The 18,406-nt window shown below is 47.6% G+C and overlaps 1 protein-coding gene and 1 pseudogene across 7 annotated transcripts in view; one reads left to right on the top strand and one right to left on the bottom strand.

The window, feature by feature from the left end:
- The window catches only part of TACC2 (transforming acidic coiled-coil containing protein 2), a 172,206-nt gene that overhangs the window by 43,057 nt on the left and 110,743 nt on the right, over positions 1–18,406 (top strand). The window contains exon 1 of one of the 7 annotated variants that reach the window (XM_025047961.1): positions 17,698–17,852. The exons of the other annotated variants lie outside the window; for them this stretch is intronic. Coding sequence (XP_024903729.1) covers positions 17,713–17,852 — 140 coding nt within the window. The 5' untranslated portion in view covers positions 17,698–17,712. Of the gene's footprint in view, positions 1–17,697; positions 17,853–18,406 lie in introns of those variants that run through there. 7 annotated transcript variants of the gene reach the window in all.
- LOC112481165 lies at positions 3,212–3,330 on the bottom strand (annotated as a pseudogene).

The raw sequence follows: 18,406 nt of genomic DNA, 5'->3' as shown, positions 1-18,406 counted from the left end.
GAATGTCTAATCACCAACAGCAGTCACACTCCACAGAGATCTCGCAATGAGAGGGGGACAAAGGACAGATGTAACTGTGAATCTCAGACCTTTGCACTTGCAGGGTGCCTGCCTGTTCTTTCTTAAGTGAAATGCCACCGATGGTTATGCAAAAGCCGGTGCCTGGAAGTTTTGTCCTTTTGGAGAAATGGAGATGTTGTGGACAGATGCATTGTGAAAGGGCTTTGCAGCATCCTTAGACCTTTGGCTGTTCCGGCACTCTGTGTGTGTGTGTGTGTGTGCACACGCGCGTGTGTGCACACATGCTGCATGTATGAGCAGGGCAGGGTTGGACTTTAAATTGGTACCTGTGGCTGGCCGGCCAGTGTATCCTCCCAAACAGCTGCAGGCATTTTATAAATGACGACTCATGTTTCGCATATGCTGAAAGAATGCGCAATCACCTGTCTGTCCAGTCTGAGCTCTTCCACTGACACCCAGCTGCCTTTCCTGCCCTAGGAAGGCAGCTCTCCTAAGTCTGGGCCGGCGAGAGGCAGGCGCATTCTGCTGAGACAGATGCAGTTTTAATCTGCACTGGACACTTGTCTCTGTTGCTGACTTAGCACATAATTCCCTACAGCCCGTGCCGGGATGTATTTTGACATTCCCACTTGAAGGGTGGAAAAATATCTGTCTAACCAGAAGAACCTCCCTCTCCCCACGAATGATATATGAGCTCCTTTAATGCCCCTGGATGTTTCATCACCTTCTCGGAAATCTCAAGGCCAGACATATAGTAGTTTAAGAAGTGTTTCATAGCATGTTGTTTTAATCACTTTAAAATTTAAAATTATGATTTCTAAATTAATATTAGGGAATTCGTAAGATGTAGAAAAGTATAAAGGAAAAGAGAAAGATTCATGACCACACCACCTAACGATTACTGTTATTTATCATTTTTCTGTATTTTTACCTCCTGTTTTTCCTCTTTAAAGAGTCACAGAGTTGTCTTTCCCCGCTCCCGCCATGAGAACTCTTTGCAAACAAATCTTAGTGGCTCAAGTTGTGTGACTTATCAGTTTACCTAGCAGTGGACATTCACGTTACGACCAGTGTTCCTGTTCGCTTCGCTCTGGTCGTGGGTCCTTCGGGTGGCAGACTGTAGACTCTCCAGAGCTGAGGTATCCCAGCAGGCAGCCACTTGTCACATGTGAGTGGGGATATGCTCTAAGTTTAAAATACACACCATGCGTTGAAGATTCAGTAGGAAAAAAAGAATATAACATACATCATTAATAATTTCTATGTTGATTGTAGGTTAAAATAATATTTTGCACATATCGGGTGGGAGTATATTATTGAAATGTATTTGACATTTCTTTTTCCTGTTTTTAATGTGACTACCAAAAAATTTTATATTACACATGTGGCTTTTGTGTACATGGCTTGCATTTGTGGCTTGAGGTCTGTTTCCGTTTAGATCACTTGGCTCCATGACCTGCTTTGCCCTGGTCTTTGAAGGGAATGAGGATGAAGAAGGCTGGCCTTTCCTGCACTTTGGGCTCTTGGGAAAAAGTTTTCCCACCCTCTCATTGGTCAAGGATTTCTGGGAAGGATTCTGATTGGATCCTCCCCTCTGGCTGGCCAGGAGGAATGACTTCTGCCTCCCTTCCTTTGAGAGGAATTAAAGAGGCGGCAACATCTGAGCCAGTAGGCTACGACAGATCCCAGCTTACACTTAGTAGATAATCAAAGGTCTCCAGAAGGATACGGACCATCTCTGTCCAATAGAAATGTGACACGAACCACAGATGTAACCTGGAATTTTCTAGTAGCCATGTTAAAAAAAACACTAAACAGAAAATGAAAATATAAAATTAATTTTGATGATATATTTTATTTAACCAGTATATCACAAATACTATCATTTCGACATGTAATTATACAAAAATTATTAAGGTGGCATTCTACTTTCTCGTTGTCATAGTAAGTCTTTGAAATCTGGTGTGTGTTTTGTGCTCACAGCACGTCTCAGTTGGGACCAGCCACATTCCAAGCATCAACAGCTGTATGTGGCAAGTGGCTGCCATGTTGGACACCCCAGCCCCTCACAGAGCTGTAACCGTTACGGACAGTGACCCAGAAGGGCAAGCTTTCCCATGGGGACCCCGAAGACTCGTGTCTCTCTGCCCAGTAACCTCATTCCTATCCGTTGAACACAAATGCTGAGAACTCTTTTTTGCCTTGAAGAGAGGCTCGGTACCTCTGGTGAACTGGTTTACCACGATAGAGCTGCCGTGGGCCTGGCGGGTCTGAGGTCTGGCCAAGGCCAGGGGTGTGTGTGTCCTGGGAGCAGCGGTGTCGCTTGGAAAGGTGAAATTCAGCAGCAGTCTGAAAGAAGGTGGGTGGCCACACTTCAGCAGACACTGCCAGGAGCTGGGGTGGTGATGAAGGTCAGAACAGGGGCTCTGATTCCCACCCCACCTGGCTCCTCACTGGTTACGTACAGAACCTCCGTTTGTCCGTCGGTAGAATGGGAATGACAACTGCATCTGCCTCACTGGGTCACCGCGAGGTCTCACTGACATAACTGATTCAAGTGCAATGCCCACAGGTTCTGGGCTCAGAGGGGCTCCAGTTCCTGATGACGGTTCTGCGGGGGACTTTGCCCATGCGGAACTCATTGGCCACCCTTTCTCCTGAGCTTCCAGCGTGGCCACCTTTCCCTCCCCGTACTGAATCCTTTGTCTGCTGAGGTATCTTGATGGGAGAGGAGAGTGGACCCTTTCTTACCCCACAGTGATCTGCTCCAACTTAAAACGTTCTGAGATTGTGTTTTATTGTAAAACCTCGTGTGTATCTTTCATTGTGGAGTGTAGTGTATTGTATTTCAACATAAAAATAATGCTTTGAGCTGCCATGAGAAGAGCGAAGCAAATCAAAACCAAATTTTCTGCACCCTTGGTCGGTTCTGTTGAATCTACTGAATTTTGAAGAATCTGCTGATGTGAATAGTGCTGATACCACTGATCAGATTCAATATCTATTCTAAGATGTGGTACTGTGGGGGAGGACAAGGGTTGACTTGGTCAAAAAAGTTTCAGAAACACCAACTTAAATTTATTTATTTATTTATTTATTTTTAATGGTTTCTAACGAGGCAAACCCTTGGTTGACCTCACAGATTGCAAAGACCTTGTCAGCTTACAATCCTTTATTTTTTAATTTTTTACACCTACAGCACCTGGTCTTCCTAGGTGGTCTCCTATCCAAGTACTAACCAGGCCCAACCCTGCTTAGCTTCCAAGATCAGACAAGATCAGGCTTGTTCAGGGTGGCATGGCCGTAGACTATATTTCTCAACTTTTGAAGGCAATTTGGCCCTGCTGGTGGATGTGCCCTGGTTATCCTGTGGCTTTGTTTACTTTCGGCCGCCACCCCACATGCGAAGGTCACCCATCTCTGAAAAGCAGGGGTTGATAAATGGTTTGGCTCTGGGTTTCTTTTGTGCGGTCTCTCCCTGGGGAAGAGTCTGAGACCCACAGACTCACTTTATTTTCATATTGTTCTACAGAGGTGCATGGATTGATTTTGACTTTGTACATACGACTCTCTTCCACGTGGATGGAAAGTTTAGAGCTTGGCACAGTGCTTACACACCACGGACGGTCAGGCATGTAGCTCTGGGTCCACCTCAGGCACCGCCAAGCTGGTGTTTGCTGAATATTTATTTAACGGCCTTTTTCTCTTCCATTTGGAAAGATGGTTGGGAAGGTATCATTTTCAATTATTAGTGCATTTTGAGAGAAGTAAATGATTCCCAGATGCTTAGGGACTTTGTGTGGACCTAGGCTAAGTCATGAAGGGCAGTTGGGTTGAAAAGTTGAGGGAGTTTGGGGAGGGAGGACAGAGGGACAGCTGGCATCCTGCCGAGGAAGTGCTGGCCGGGCCTGGAAGCAACGCCCTCCCTCCCACGGGTTCTTCCCACTAGGTCTCTGCTGCTTCCTTCTCTCCTCCTCCTCCTTCCAAAATTACCAGCTGTGACACCATGTTTTCAAGTTTAAGAATAAGGTTTTGAAGATGGCTACAGCTGTACAAACTAAAGAAAAGGAGAAAAGCGTTCAAGCGTAGTTCTCTGAGCAGATAAAGCCAGGACAGCAGATTCCCCCCAACCCCCACACATCCCCCCTCGAGATCCCTCTGGGTCTGATTTTATATTTCATTGCTTCTCATATTTTAATCTCCCTTTTGAGAAATACTGGTTATTACAGAGCTACGATTCTGACACTCATTTGGAGTAATTTTCTTCCCAAATGGCAGGCAGTAGAGTAAGACAGACTTGTTCGTATCCCAGTGGCCTCTGGCTGGCTGTGCGGCCTCGGATAAACTGCTTAACTTTCCAGTCATCAGTTTCCATATCTATAAAATGGGAACAATAATACCTCCCTGTTAGGGTTGGAGTTAGGATAAAATTGGAACGTTTCCAAAGCATCTGGTATAATGCCTGGTGTGTGGTAAGTGCATGATAAAAATGGTAACTACTATTACAATTTTAAATGTATTGATTCAAAAGCATCCTGGCAACTAAGCAAAAGGAGAAAATGCCCAAGGCCCCAAATGAAGTGGTCCCAGACACTGTGAGAATAGAGTGACGTGAGCCTGGATGAGAGTGTTTCCAGCCGTTTGACCTCTCTGCCGATTTCTGCTGTCATTGGGGGTCCCACTAAGGCTGCTTGGCTAGGAAGGAGTTTGTTACGGGGTTCAAAGCTACTTAGGAACTAAATACAAATGACTTCGAATTATATTATTATCAGCAGCTTCAATCATTGTGAACCATCATATATAGAAGTCAAAGGAACTTTTAAAATGTAGCCTTTATATTCTGAAGATTTTGTGTTCCATTATTTTCTTAAGAGGTGGATCGGTCCTTAGGGAAAGCACCCAGTCACTTTGGAAAGCTGGTTGATGAGGCACCCACACAAAGAGTGGCACCCTCCTTGGAGGCAGGGGGCTGAGTGCCTGCCTCCAGGTGCCTGCAAGGGGAATGCCCGGCCTTGGCTTCCGGCTCTGTTGGGTTTCTGAGCGCTCTGCCCCACGGCTTCTGGCACAGTGCATCTGGACACAGGGGCCAGCTTCACGGCAAGGTGGTGATTTTCCAAATGAATATGTCCAAACTGACCTGACTTCCCTTTCTGAACCTCTTATTACTGCCACTGGCCGAAGCCACTGGGTTAGACCTGGCTTCAGGTTTGTTGAGAAATGGATATTTTCAACTCTAGCTCGTTGGAGGTGAAAGGAACCTGGGCATTCTTGTTTTAAGTCTCAGAATAGGGAAGGGATGTGGCGTATAACTGGCAGCAGAGCTAGAACTGAGTTCCCGCCCCTGATGGCCCCTGACAGCCCCCTGGTGCCTGAGCTGAAGACCCTGCCACAGGGGAGGAGGCTGTTCTTCCCAGCAATGCCAGCCACCCCAAACTTGCTTTAGGCTTTTGAGAGAAGACCATAGAATTCTCAGTTCTACTGAGGGACAAGCACAGGCCTCAGAGTCAACAGACCTCAAGTTCCAGCTCAAGTTCTAGCTCTGTGACCTTAGGGCATCGCCTTCTGAACCAGCTTACTCACCTGTAAAATGGGGACACAAGGTACCTAGAATTAAAGTAGCATTTTTTTTAGAGCATCTGACACAAAATAAGTCCCCTTGCACTTATTCCTTCTTCTAGGCCAAAGCACTTCCACATCCAGCATCTTAACTCATTCTCATCTCCCCTTCGTAGGCATTGTTTGCAGAGGAGAAAAATGGAGACTCAGACAGGCGACGAGGCTTCTCAAGGTCAGAGAGCAGTAAGAGCTGGAGCTGGCACTAGAACCTTCTTCTGGCAAGTTTTTCAGATAGCAAAGTCATGTTTAGGTCCCTGATCATTAACTGATTAGCCTGGTGGAATGTTGGGGAAGTTACTCTCTAAGACAGTGCTGGCCTCTAGAACTTCTATAGTGATGGAAATATTCTGTATCTCTGTGATCTAGTATGATAACTAGCCACATGTGTCCACTGAGCATCTGAAATGAGGCCACTTGAAAATCCAGGCTCAGTTTCAGGGCGAGGTGGTTTTAGTGCCACCAAGGAACTGAATTGTGAATTTTATTTAACTCTGATTAATTAAAATTGAAATCGAAATAGTCACATGGAGCTAGTGGCTTCTGCATGGGACAGCCCAGCTCGAAGACAGAGTTTCTTCACATGTACCTGCGAGATTAATGGTTGCCGTCAGCCTTGAGGTTCTGTGTGTGACGCCTTGCAAGGGCTCAGGCACCTGGCGGTGCTCACAGATTGCAAGGTTCCTCCTTGTGCCCCTGGCCCTGCTTGTGCGAAAGCCAGGTGGCTGCGCCTGCACAATGAAGACGAGCGAATTCACGGCCCAAGGGCCAAGCAGCACTGGTCAGCAGGGGGCGCCTCTCCAGCACCTGGGCCAGGGAGGCTCACCGCTGGCCCCTGAAAGCCTTGGCCTGGTAAAGAGGCCCCCGCCCGAAACCCCACCGCGCGGCTAACCCAGTCATTTGACTCCAGACAGCTGAAGAACCGTCCCTGCAAACACATGCTTACTGGCCACACCTACAAGGAGGCCCCGCCCACCCTGGGCGGAAGTTTATATCGGTCCCCTGCAGAGACTGCTTTTCCAATTGCCATCTCTGCACGTGCCGTTCTTGTTCTGAGAAACTGGCGGGGTGGGAAAGAGGCCTCGGCGGGGCGTGTGATGTCAGCAGCCTTCAGCTAACTGCCTCTCGGTCCCCGCTTCCTCTCGCCATGGGACCCTGGAGGCCCTTGGCTTAGCTGGTGCAACCTCATCCCCAGGCCTGGTAAAGAGGCCCCCACCCAAAACTCCACCCGGCTTTAAATATTTTAGCAGTCAGCTGATTCAGACTAGACTGCGAAAGTGTTTCTCTGTTTCCAGGAAAGGCACTGGCACAGGTCTGATTACTGATACTTTGGATGTCCTCTCTCTTTGCAAGGCGTCCAGAGGGTGTTTGGGAGGAAGCTCAGGGGAGGGGTGCAGCGGTCTCCGGTCAGCGCTGAGTTCTTCGGCCAGGAGCGCCCGCAGCTGCAGGGAAACGGGGCTCCTGACACTGCCCCAGGTGAGCAAGGAGGGCCGGAAGAGGAGGGACCGGAAGTGAGGCTGAGGATGCTATCAGGCCGCAGGGAGGGCGAGTTAGGAGGCTGAAGTTCAAATCCCACCCTCAACTCCTGGGGCCATGTTGGGTGGTCACGCAGCTGCTCTATCCCTCGGCTTCTTCACAGGTAAATGGGCCACCGATGTCTCCTGGGGTTTAAAGGGGATTAGAGGAGGCAAGATATAGCATAGTCTGCGCAAAGCCAGCTTTCAGTGGCCCCGTAATTGTGACTGTTACAGAGCTGAGGCCTGTCAGCCCTTAGCCCTTGGGCAAGGCCTCTGAGCTGCGGTGAGTCCTGCAGGCAGCTCGGTCCCCACGACGCCCAGCAAGTGTGCACCTTGGCTGGTGCTTCGGCCGGAAGCCAAGATCTCTCCCATTAGGGAGGGGCTGAGACCCAGCACCCAGGACACTCAGCATAGTGGAAAGAGGGGTGGGCAAATTGGTAGGTGGGCTGGCAGGTGGGTTGACACGCTGCAGGTGAGTAACAGATGTGGTTTGTCAACCTTCAGCCCCGTGCTCACACACTCCCGAGGGAGCAGGTGACTCACCAGCTCCTGTCCGCTCACTCTGTGCCCTCTCCAAAGACTGCACTTCCTTTCCCTCCTGGGCCCTCAGTATCTTCTGCTGCAGAATCAGGAGTTGGGGGGCAGGATACGGAATTCTCTGTCTAGAAACGTGTGCTGAGATACATGTTGGTGGCCATCTTTACAGAGGGTGGGTCTCAGCCTTTGGCCAAGAGGAAAAGTCAGGATCATGTTTCTCTGGGAATGTTAGACTTGAGGGGACAGCTCTTGGTAGCTCTTGGTTACCCAGCACCCGATACTCTGCGTGGCGCCCAGTGGGCACTCCATAGGCACTTGTTGAATTATTCAACCCAACTCGCTATCAGGTGAGTGGGAGGCTTCCTGTCCTAGAGAACGAGGTCAGACAGGACTTCGGAGGCAGATGGCCTGGTCTGACTTCCAGTTCCGCCATTAGACTTTTCAACTTCGAGCAAATGCCTTGGACACTCTAAGCCTCCGTTCCCTTGCCTGTATAATGCTGGGATCCACCACGCGGAGGTATTATGGAGGTGACATAAAAATAGTATGTGTAAAACTTAGCCTCATGCCTGCCTGGCATGTAGTAAATACTTAATATCAGGGGTAATTGTTTTTATTGTTACTATCATTATTATCAGTACTATCATCATTTGAATGATGCTAATGCTGTTATTAAGGCAAATTACTGGTAAACGTGGGCTTTGACACATGGACTTGTTGAAATTTGCTGAAGTTCATTTGCATCTGCCCTGGGTTCTTTGGACTTTATCGCTAACCTCTAAAGCTACCTCCTGTCCCATAGCCACCAGCCTACCCCACGGGGGGTGGCCTCAGTGTTGCAATATTGTATTTGATACAAGGTTAAACCATCCAGCACACATGGGAAATGCATTCCTTCCCTTGGGAGAGCTAGGGCTTTGGGGTTAACCTCTTGCCAAGAGTGGCTGCAAAGAGGCTGAAACCTAACATTTGTGGGAAAAAGGGAACGCCTGTGTGGGTGAGCCCAGCTGGGCCGCAGCAGCAGAACACAAGCTCTGAGTGCATCTTATGGGACAAACTGCTATCTTGGCATGATGTTTTGAGCTGCTAGACCATCCCAAAGCTCCAAGAGGAAGGGGCAGGGCTGAAAGTTGTCTGGCCTGCCTGACGGCCAGACACCATAGCACAATAGCTGGAGGAGGAGACCCTTTCTGGCAAGTGACCAAGCAGCTAGCATTTAAATGCCCATGACCAGAGTTGGCAGAAAGTGAGAATTTCGGGAGGGGAGCATGCCAAGGCTGGGCTTGAAGCCTCAGCTTAGGCTAGCTGGCCTGTCCGGGCCACCTGTGAGAGATGTCTGAGGCAGACGCACCTCTGGCTTCTAAGACCTGGTAGCAGGGGTGCTCACTCTGAGACGGGTCCCACCTCCCGCCTCTCTCAGGCACTCACAGTCTTAAAATATCAGAACCAGAATGGCCTTCAGAACCTTCACCCTCCTCATTCTGCAGATGAGAAACCTGAGACCCAGAGAGGCTGTGCGACTTCCTTAAGGCCCCACAGCTTGTCGGGGCAACTGGTCTGAGTCATATCGACGCGTTTCTTTGGTCCTCAAGACCAGTGCTCTTTCCAGCGAACCCACTGGCGCTCTGGTGAGCGAGCAAGCATCACCTTTGCTGTGCACCGCGGGCACGCCAGGTGAGCCTGGTATGAACTAAAATTATAGGTCAGTGGTGGTGGTCGTGGTTGGAGGTAATATCGTCTTCGAGTCGTGTCTGAGGAAGTGGCATAGGCAGGCTCGCTTCAGCTTTTTTTTTTGCAAAGTGAATTAAGCTGCAGCCTCTGGGCCCAGCTAGCTTTCCTTTGCTTGCGGCCGATAGCATTTGCAGTAGGATTGCAGGAAAAGCGCTATGAAAAGCTAGTTAGACAAGCAGATTATCTAATTCAGCATGATTTGGGGAGTGTGTGGATCCGAATGGGGAGAATAGTCTCAGATGAGAGTTAACCCAGGAGGAAGTTCTGCTAAAACTCGAGTTTTATCTCCGTCGAGCTGAGTGTGTCTCTGTGAGCTATTTATTGAGGAAACTCTCAGAGGATACAACAATCTGTTTCAAGTTTCTTTCCAAACAGTCGGGCCATGAATCCTTGGAAGATAAAACATTCTTAATGATCATTGCAGAGTTTAGTTTTGTTTTTGCATGAAGATGGGAAGTTTATCTGTTGGAAACCACTAGGCTCCCTGTTGAATTGATGTTTATAGCTCTTATTTGCTTCATGTTTTATTTTCAGTGGAGAGTAATTATTCTGTGGAAATGGCCCTACTTGGGGGAAAAATTTTCTTTCCAGGAACCCCCCTTGCATTTTGCATTTGGGGACTAAAACTGACCCTACTATGAGAGTTGTCAGGCTTTCCTGCTCCTTCTTGGGGTCCTGAAAAGCCACTGGCTCATAAGTCCAGTGAAGGGCATTTCATGTCTTTTCTTTTAAATCCTTTTTCCTTTGGTATAAAAATGTGGAGAAAGGTCTTAAGTGCAGAAGCAAGTCCAGACTTTAAAAGCACTGAAGGCAAGAACTTCGATGCGGCTGAGAAGTGCTGGCCAGGCTCACTCACCCTTGTCCCTGTCCCCTCTGCCTGCCTTGCCCACACCCACCCCCATTTGTGGCCCTCTCAGAGTCCACATTCTTATTCAAGAGACCATAATGGCTCAGGCAAACGTGCCTGTGAGGCTTTCTCAACTCTCCTGTCCCCAGGAGCCCCTCACCCCTGCTCAAGTATCCAGAGGACTTTCTGTAAACTGACCACAATTTTAAGACAGAGGCAAATGTATTCGTTTGTCATATAGGATTTCATCCTTTGCAGAAGAGTTTGGGTGTTTTGAGCTGTATAGTTCTGGGTTCAGATCTGTCACTTATTCACTCTAGGACCTCAGTCAATTTACTTAATTGCTTGAGGACTCAGTTTCCTCATCTGTAAAGTGGGTATGGAATTAGTACTTACCTGGTGAGAATTCACTATGGTAGTGGGTAGGAAGTGCTAGCTCAGATCTCGCACGGGCAAGTGCTCAATGCCTATCTGTTGCTGTTTGAGAGTGAGCCCTCTGAGGGCAGGGCCTGCACCTGGTCCTATTCCATAGCACAATGGGCTGCACATAGTAGGACCTCACCAGGTGTTTGTAGAATGATTGTGTCTTGTCCAGTGGATGGAGTGTGTGTCTATTTGGTATTTCCCTTAAAGGGGAAATAATCTGTTGGCCAGGTTAGTTTAAGAACACAACAAACTCCTTCTGGTTAAAAATCATTCATACATTTATTCATTCATTTATTCAGTCACTCAAACCGAGGACCTCTTATATCAAGGTGCTGTGCTAGGTGCTCCAGGCAGGGGTTTTCATCCTCAGCACTAGTGACATTTTGGGTAATTGTTGGGAGGGCTGTTCTGCGCATAGTTGGGTGTTTAGTGGTACCAGATGCCAGTAGCGTACCCCAAGTCATCAACAATCAAAAATATCCCCAGATACTGCCAGATGCCCTCTGCTGGGCCAGACTGCCCCTGGAGAGCCACTACTCTAGGGCCATGCTAGCCCCAATGTGGTTGCTTAGACAGCAGCCTCAGCATCACCTGGGAGCCTGGTGGACAGGCAGAATCCCGCGTCTCACCCCAGACCTGCCCAGACGAAGTCAGCATTTTAACAAGATGATCACTGACTTGTTCACGTATGAGAGTGCCGAAGCTGCTACGTCCTCAGGCCACCCTTAGAGTAGCAAGGAGCTGGGGCGCTTGATTGCACACCAGAATCTCCGAGGGATCTCTGAAAAATAGTGATGCCTGGGTGCCACTCCCAGAGTTTCTGATGTAATTGATATGGGATCTGGCCTGGGCATAGGGAACTTTGAAAATTCCCTGTTGTGTAGCAAAGTTTGAGAACCACTGGTCTGAGGAATGCAGAAGCATTTCAAACAAAGACTCAGCCTTTAGATGGTAATTTGTCTGGTGGGGAGATGAGACATCTGTGTACTCATTATCATTGTGTAGAACTGAGCCCTGCAACCACCCTGTACCCCACAACCCGCCACCAGAACATAAAACTACTTTGGCTGTTTCATCAAATGTTTTGTTTTTCAACCCTTGCCCTGATGTCATGCAGGCATTTGACTCTGACTCCTGGAGAAGATTGTCTTTCAGCCCAGGAAAGGGTACAGCAGGCAGAGCTTTGCTTCCTATATAGTCGAAGACTTAAAATTAGGATTAGGCCAAGTTCAAATACAGGCCCAGCCAGCACATGTCTGAGTGATGCAGGCCAGTGTGTGAAGTGAGCTTGTGTGCACTCAAGGAATATCCCAAGGCCATGTCTAGAAATTCTGGATGAGGCTGAGCAGTCATGTGGAAATCTGCTCCCACACATTTCCTGCGTGTATTTTGGGTTCAGGCTGACAATTCATCTTAGCATGGGCGGAAGTAATGGCTGGAGTTTTTGAAGGCCCGAATCCCACCTACATATTTCTCTCTTCCCTTACAGCTAAGCTTTGCTGGGCTGTAGTTCGGGAATGTACCTCTCAGCTTGGACGGCCCTTCACGGAATGTGAGGACTTAGCTGAGAAGCCCAAAGCAGTGATTCCTTCTTGGAAAAAAAAACAACTTCCTAGAATTTCACTAGTGAAGTAGGTCTTATTAGTGCGAGGGCTGAATTCTCATGTGAGCGCCAGGCACTGGTCCTGGGTCCCTCATGGCATATTTCTCTGCTGACGTGTTCAGAGTACATAAAAATAACCCAAAGTTTAGCCGTTGGTCACTGTGGACTGGTTGGGAGTTTGGTTCACAGACACACAGCCTGTGTGTGAACATGGCTCTGCTTGGTGTGATGCTGTGTAAAAGATGTCACCTCCCAAGTCTGTGTCTTCCTTTGTCAGCTAAGGACAATAGCAGTGCCCACCATGTAGGCTCAGATGATGATTAGGTTAGAGAAGAGACGTTATCCACTTAGCAAAGTACCAACTGGGTAGTAAATGCTCGCGAATGTCAGCGAGTATTAGAGTGGTCATTTAAAAAAGTTTTTCAATCGCTTTTTTTTTATCCGATTATTAAGTGGGGAAGGCAGAGTGCAAGCTGTCATGTGGATGGTATTTTGCAATGCATCAAAGCTGGCAGATGACAGAATAATTTTCCAAGTGAAAATGCCCTTTCGACTTGGGTTTCTGGTGCTTGGGTGAAGCCCCAAGATGCTGCCTTGCTAGAGAACAGGGCCTCCAGGAGGTGGGAGGTCCGAGGTGATAGGCTGGGCTGGGGGTGGCTGGCTCCAGGGGAGGAAGCGCTTCTGCCAGGAGAGGGAAAGGACGACTGGTGATGAGCACTGGGCTGAGAGTCAGCACAGTGGAGACACAGGCCACACAGCCGCCGAGGTGGGTGTGGGGCAAGGCCTGGCTTTCTGCCCTTGAGAAAAACACACTCTGTTTCGAGAGACAGCACATAGGCATTAAAAGGTCCAGACAGCTCATGGCCCTCAATCGCTCTTAAAGTCGGTGGCCACTAGTATTTATCTAGAGGGTGTTCTCCGTGAGGGAAGGGTTTTATCTCCTGTTAACTCCCATCTCCCAGCACCTAGGAGTACCGGCCATGTCGGAGGTGCTCAAGAAATATTTCTTGAAGTATTTAACCATATACTTCCTTGTTACAACATGTTCCTAGGTATATTCAGGAAGAGATTTAACTCCCCCTGCCCGGAACATTCTATTTCTCTTGTTCAGGTTCACTTGTCTGTCTGTCTGTCTGTCTGTCTGTCTCTCTCTCTCTCTCTTTTTTTTTATTAGCTCGGGGTTTCACTAAGGTCAGTTACTCCTGTACCACTGAGAAGACTTCCGCCAAATCTGTATACCACTTGTGTTATTATCTACTTAGCATCCTTCTTTACATTGCTTCATTCTTATTTCGGTGTATTACTTTAGTTTTGGCCCAGGTAATGTCTGTGAAGTTATGGGTTCAGTGTGCTAATTACATAATTTTCCTAATATACTTTTAATACATCACTATTAAAATGCCCTAATATGAGAAACCTTAATTCCCTCTTCCAAGGCTGATTAAATATTCCTTTTCTATCTCTGTCATGTGTCAGCTATTCCGTCATCCGATGATAGGGATGGGCACAGGGATCACAAGGCATCCGACTTTGCTCAGCGCTAGCAACACAGTAGGTACTCAGGCAGTGATTCTGAATGACTGAATGAAACCCCTTGAACCTAGGAAAGTTCATGCTGTCTGGCCACATGTGGGCACCCTGACTGGATGTCTTATGATTCTCTGAGGACAGCATGTCATAATTTAGGGCCCCAGTGTTCCTAAGCTTCCACTTGGGTGCCCGTCAACCAGTCAGAGATGTGAACTTTCATTTAGACCCCTCCTCCCAGCGAGGAGCGAGTGTGTTCTTTGTCTCTGGAGAGTTTGGCCTCTGTCCTTCAGCATCACATACTCCCCATCGGTTTGCCAGCCAGCCTTTCAGATTTCCAGTTGCTGACCTTGTTCCCTAGACTTCTTCATGTATCAAACTGTGGCATTGACAGTCCAGGAAGGGGCCCTTGGCCCATGGGGCAGAAGCAGGTCAAATAGAATGAATAGAGTTGGCTAGAATTAAGGTCTCCATTTACTGTCCTGAAATAACTTCTACTAATACATATGCCGTACATGGCAGTTCTTTCTGCCCTGAATGCCAGCCGCACCTGGTGTCTGCTGATGTTCTTGGTTTCATACACCTGCTTCCTGCCTCTTTGGTGTAGTTTGCCTTTCTAGGCAGGGTCCTGTCTTACACGTTTTTATACCTCCATGGGCATTTGGAATAGTGATTGCAGTTGCTCAGTGAATGTTTGATTAGTTCATGGTTATTTATGTGTCAAGAAAACTTGGGCACAGATCTCTGGCCTGGTTTCCCATTTTCATGTGGCTTGTCACTTCTCAGCCAAAGCAAAATATTATTGCCACAATAGAGTATTAAAGGAAGCTGCAAACACACAGCCAAGTGTGGCTTGGTGGACAAGGCCAAGGGCATTTCGTAGGCACTGATTTTCCTTTTGTATTCCAGAAGACTTTCTTGGCAAATGATATTTCATTAGCTTCGCGGTTTTCCATTCCTTTCTGTAGCCTTAGGTCTAGTATGGGCCATCACAGTTGACTGTCTTTTCAGGTTGTTTTTGGCTGAAAGTAACAGACAAACCAAAACAAAAAAATTCAAAAATAAGTCCATCATCTCATTGGGCAGGAAGTCCAGAGGTAGGGCACTTCCGAGGCTGAGTAACTCATTAGCCCTTTCCATCTCCCGCTCTGCCCACATTGAGCGTGTCCGTCGATGTCCCCTTCATCAGTTCGAGCTGGCTGCGGCAGCTTCAAGCATTGCGCCTTCAAATGACAGTACCGAGAGGCAAGAAGACAGCTGGAGGACAGGAGAGATGCCATGTTGTCCCCTAAAGAGGGAAGCAAATGTCTCCAGAAGCCCAGCTGACTTCCTTTTCTGTTTCATTGGCTAAGAGTGCGTCACAAGACCATAATCAAACTAATTATTCGAACATAAGTGAGGAAATGGATAAGGAGCGAGAACAGCAGTTTTATAGACAACCAATGACTCTAGCTACAAAAGTTCGGGTTCACAGTTTCTTCAAGTGCGGTTTGGAAAGCATCTCCATCAGAATTATTGTTGCTAAATATGCTTGCTAAAAGGCTTAGTCCTGAGCCCCTTCCCTTACCTGAACCAGAACCTCCGGGAGCATCGTAACAGTAACCCAGTGAATCTTATGTGCACCGAGTTTCAGACCCCTGGGTCTGGAGTTCGTGGTCGTCTCTCTTCATACTTGCAGGTTGTAGGTGAGCTTTCGGCAGGCAGGGCTGATGCTTTCGAGGGATCTTTTTGAGGCTGAGGGAGCAAGAGGAATCAGCTCATTTCTTTTCTTACAGTTCTATAGGTAAAACATCTGACATGGGCCTCACTGGGCTGAAATGGCAAGAGTTCTCCTTCCGAATTGCCCTTCCCAGTCTTTTGGGCATTTCAAACAGATATATTCACTGATGCAATGATGATATCTGGGATTTGCTTCAAAATAACCTGGGTAGCAGATTTAAGCGAAAACAGGGATAAAATAGAATTGGCCATGATTTGACAATATCGAAACTGAGTAACATAATAGGGTTCATTATACTGTTCTCTCTACTTAAGTTTTTAAAAATCTCCCAGACACCTGCTCTGTCACTATGCAGCCTTTGACATTGAGTATGATTCTCCTCTTCTTTGGGTCTCAATTCTAGGATTGCAACAGCACAAATTCTTTTCTATAAAGCAATGTTTGCACATTTCCCTCCAAATGAACCTTTCCTCCAAACAGAATCTCATGTGGAACCCAAAGATGTGACAGATAAAGGTGGAACAGCTCTGGCTGCAGGTGCTACGCATGCTTCCCAGGCAGCCTTTAGGATGAGTTCAGAAGCCCTACGACTCTGGAGAAGATAGTTTAACAGCTATCACACTAGGGCCTTGCTGAAAACACTCATACAGACTACATTTCTGCAGAGGCCTTGGCCTTGTACTTAAACCCAAGAAGTCGGTAAAGATTCAGCCATGGACGCAATTACTAAGGCGCATCCTTCCTGCCTGTGATTCAGTCTTTTTCTGTAGATTTCAGATATCCCGAGACAGAAGATACAAACTGTCTTCCTCTGTACGAGCAGTGTATTGTCCCCCTGATCTGGAGCAGAAGGACAATGAAAATCGATTAGAGTTTCAGGCTTCCTGTGTGGGCTGGCTGAGAGTTAGTGGTGTGAATGTGTCCCTGTCATATCGTGGGATTTGAATCTCACCCCCTATGAAGTTGGGAGCCCTCAACTTCGTCTTCTAACTAGTGTGTTCTGCACTGGGCCATGACTGTATGCCCAATATCACTGCATTGTTTGTGCTTGAGGACACCTTAGAGAAGTGCTGGGATTAAGCCTTCCTCAGCCAGAGCATTTCTCCTACAGTGAATTGTCATAGACTCTGGAGACATTCATGGCATTCAAGATAGTTTTCATAAAATCCTTCAAAGAGGAGATTAAATCACAGTAATGAGCCGTATTAATTTCCTATTGCTATTGTAATAAATGACCGCATAATTAGTGGCTTAAGACAATACACATTTATTTTCTTACAGTTCTGTAGGTAAAATGTCTGACATGGGTCTCACTGAGCTAAATTCAAGGTGTCAGTAGGGCTACGTTCCTTTCTGGAAGCCTGAGGGAAAAATCCGTTTCCCTGCTTTTCCAGCTTCTAGAGGCTGCCCACGTCTGTTGGCTCATGGTCCTGTCCACCATCTTCAAAGCCAGCAACACGGTATCTTCAAATCTCTCTGACTCTGCTTCCATGGTCAGTTCTCCTTCTCGGACTTTTTCCTCTTTCCTTTCTAAGGAGTCTTGTGATTACACGGGGCCCACCTAGATAATCTAGGATAATCTTCCTGTTTGGAGGTCAGGTGATTAGCAACCTTAATTTCATCTATAATCTTAATTCCCCTTTGCCATCAGGGATTAAGATGTGGACTTTCAGGGGTGGGAGGTGGGCATCAGTCTGCTGAACACACCAATTGGTTTCAAAGCCCAGTGGTGCCTTCCCGTGTCTCAGAGGATGTGCGATGGGGAGGGGCTGTTTCATATGAAAGAGATGGCGCCTCAAATTCTTCTTAGCTCTTTGCCTAATTGGAATGCTGGAGCTTAAAAGGTGGTGAGTGGGGTATGTTTTTTACACCAGCTGCTGGTATACAGGTAAACAAATTAGCCAGTTTGAATGGCCCCTATTAGGTTTTTGGAATAGGTACATTAAGACTATGTGAACAGGGAATCTACTTAAATCGCCATCAGAAATGTGACTCTTGGAAGTATGGTGTTTTTTGAAAAAAAAAAAATAATGTTTTATAGAAGGCAATAAAAGTCTACTTTATTGTAGAGAATTCTCAGTCGGGGCCATGAAGCCTTGGGCATCTGTTTCTTTAAGGGGAGGAAAGGAAGCATTGAGTCATTTGTGAGAGTCTCTTGCCCTTTGGTCCCATGTACATAAAACATAGCGATACTTTCTTGACTCAACTTAAAATAGGAAGCTGGTGTCCACATATAGCCACAGACTCTTCTGATTGGGCCCTAGCAGAAATTTCCAGAGAGGAGGTGATATGTTGCAATGCTGTGGGCAGGTAAGCACCACTTCTGGATGTGAGATACGATGTTAGCGAATGAGCTGATTTTGGGCCATGCTAGGGGGGAAAAAAAACAATACAAAAACAGACAACTCACAAATAAGAAACATCCTCGCTGGAAATAGGGCTGCGGGAAGTGGTTTGCATTTTGTCTCTGCCTACTTAAGAGGGTGCAACAGCGTAGGAGAAGGCACGTCAACAAGTTTGGGGAAACAGAGCACTCAAAAAATCTGGGGTTCAATAGCGTTGGTTCTCGACAGGTGAAGAATTGGTTCCACGAAAAAGTGAGGCCTCATTTCATCCCCACCTTTACGGGGCCGGCCTCTGCTCCCCCAGCCCCACGGCCCCGCGGACCGCAGAGCCGGGGCTCCCGGCCTGAACTTGGCCTTCTCAGTTACTTCGCACGCCAGTGCCTTCCCAGCGTTGCCATGCGGAGTAGACAGCACCGTGGAAAAACTAAGACCTGTAACCAGTTGTCATGACTCAGACTCCTCCTGCAAGAAGTGTGCGGCGCGCTCGGGAGCACAGGCCGGCCGCGGGCCGTGCGTCCC

Source organism: Pteropus alecto, unplaced genomic scaffold (genome assembly GCF_000325575.1).
Source record: "Pteropus alecto unplaced genomic scaffold, ASM32557v1 scaffold205, whole genome shotgun sequence".
NCBI lineage: Eukaryota > Metazoa > Chordata > Mammalia > Chiroptera > Pteropodidae > Pteropus > Pteropus alecto.
The sequence above is the reverse complement of the archived record's forward strand: the minus strand, read 5'-3'. Positions and strand labels throughout refer to the sequence as shown.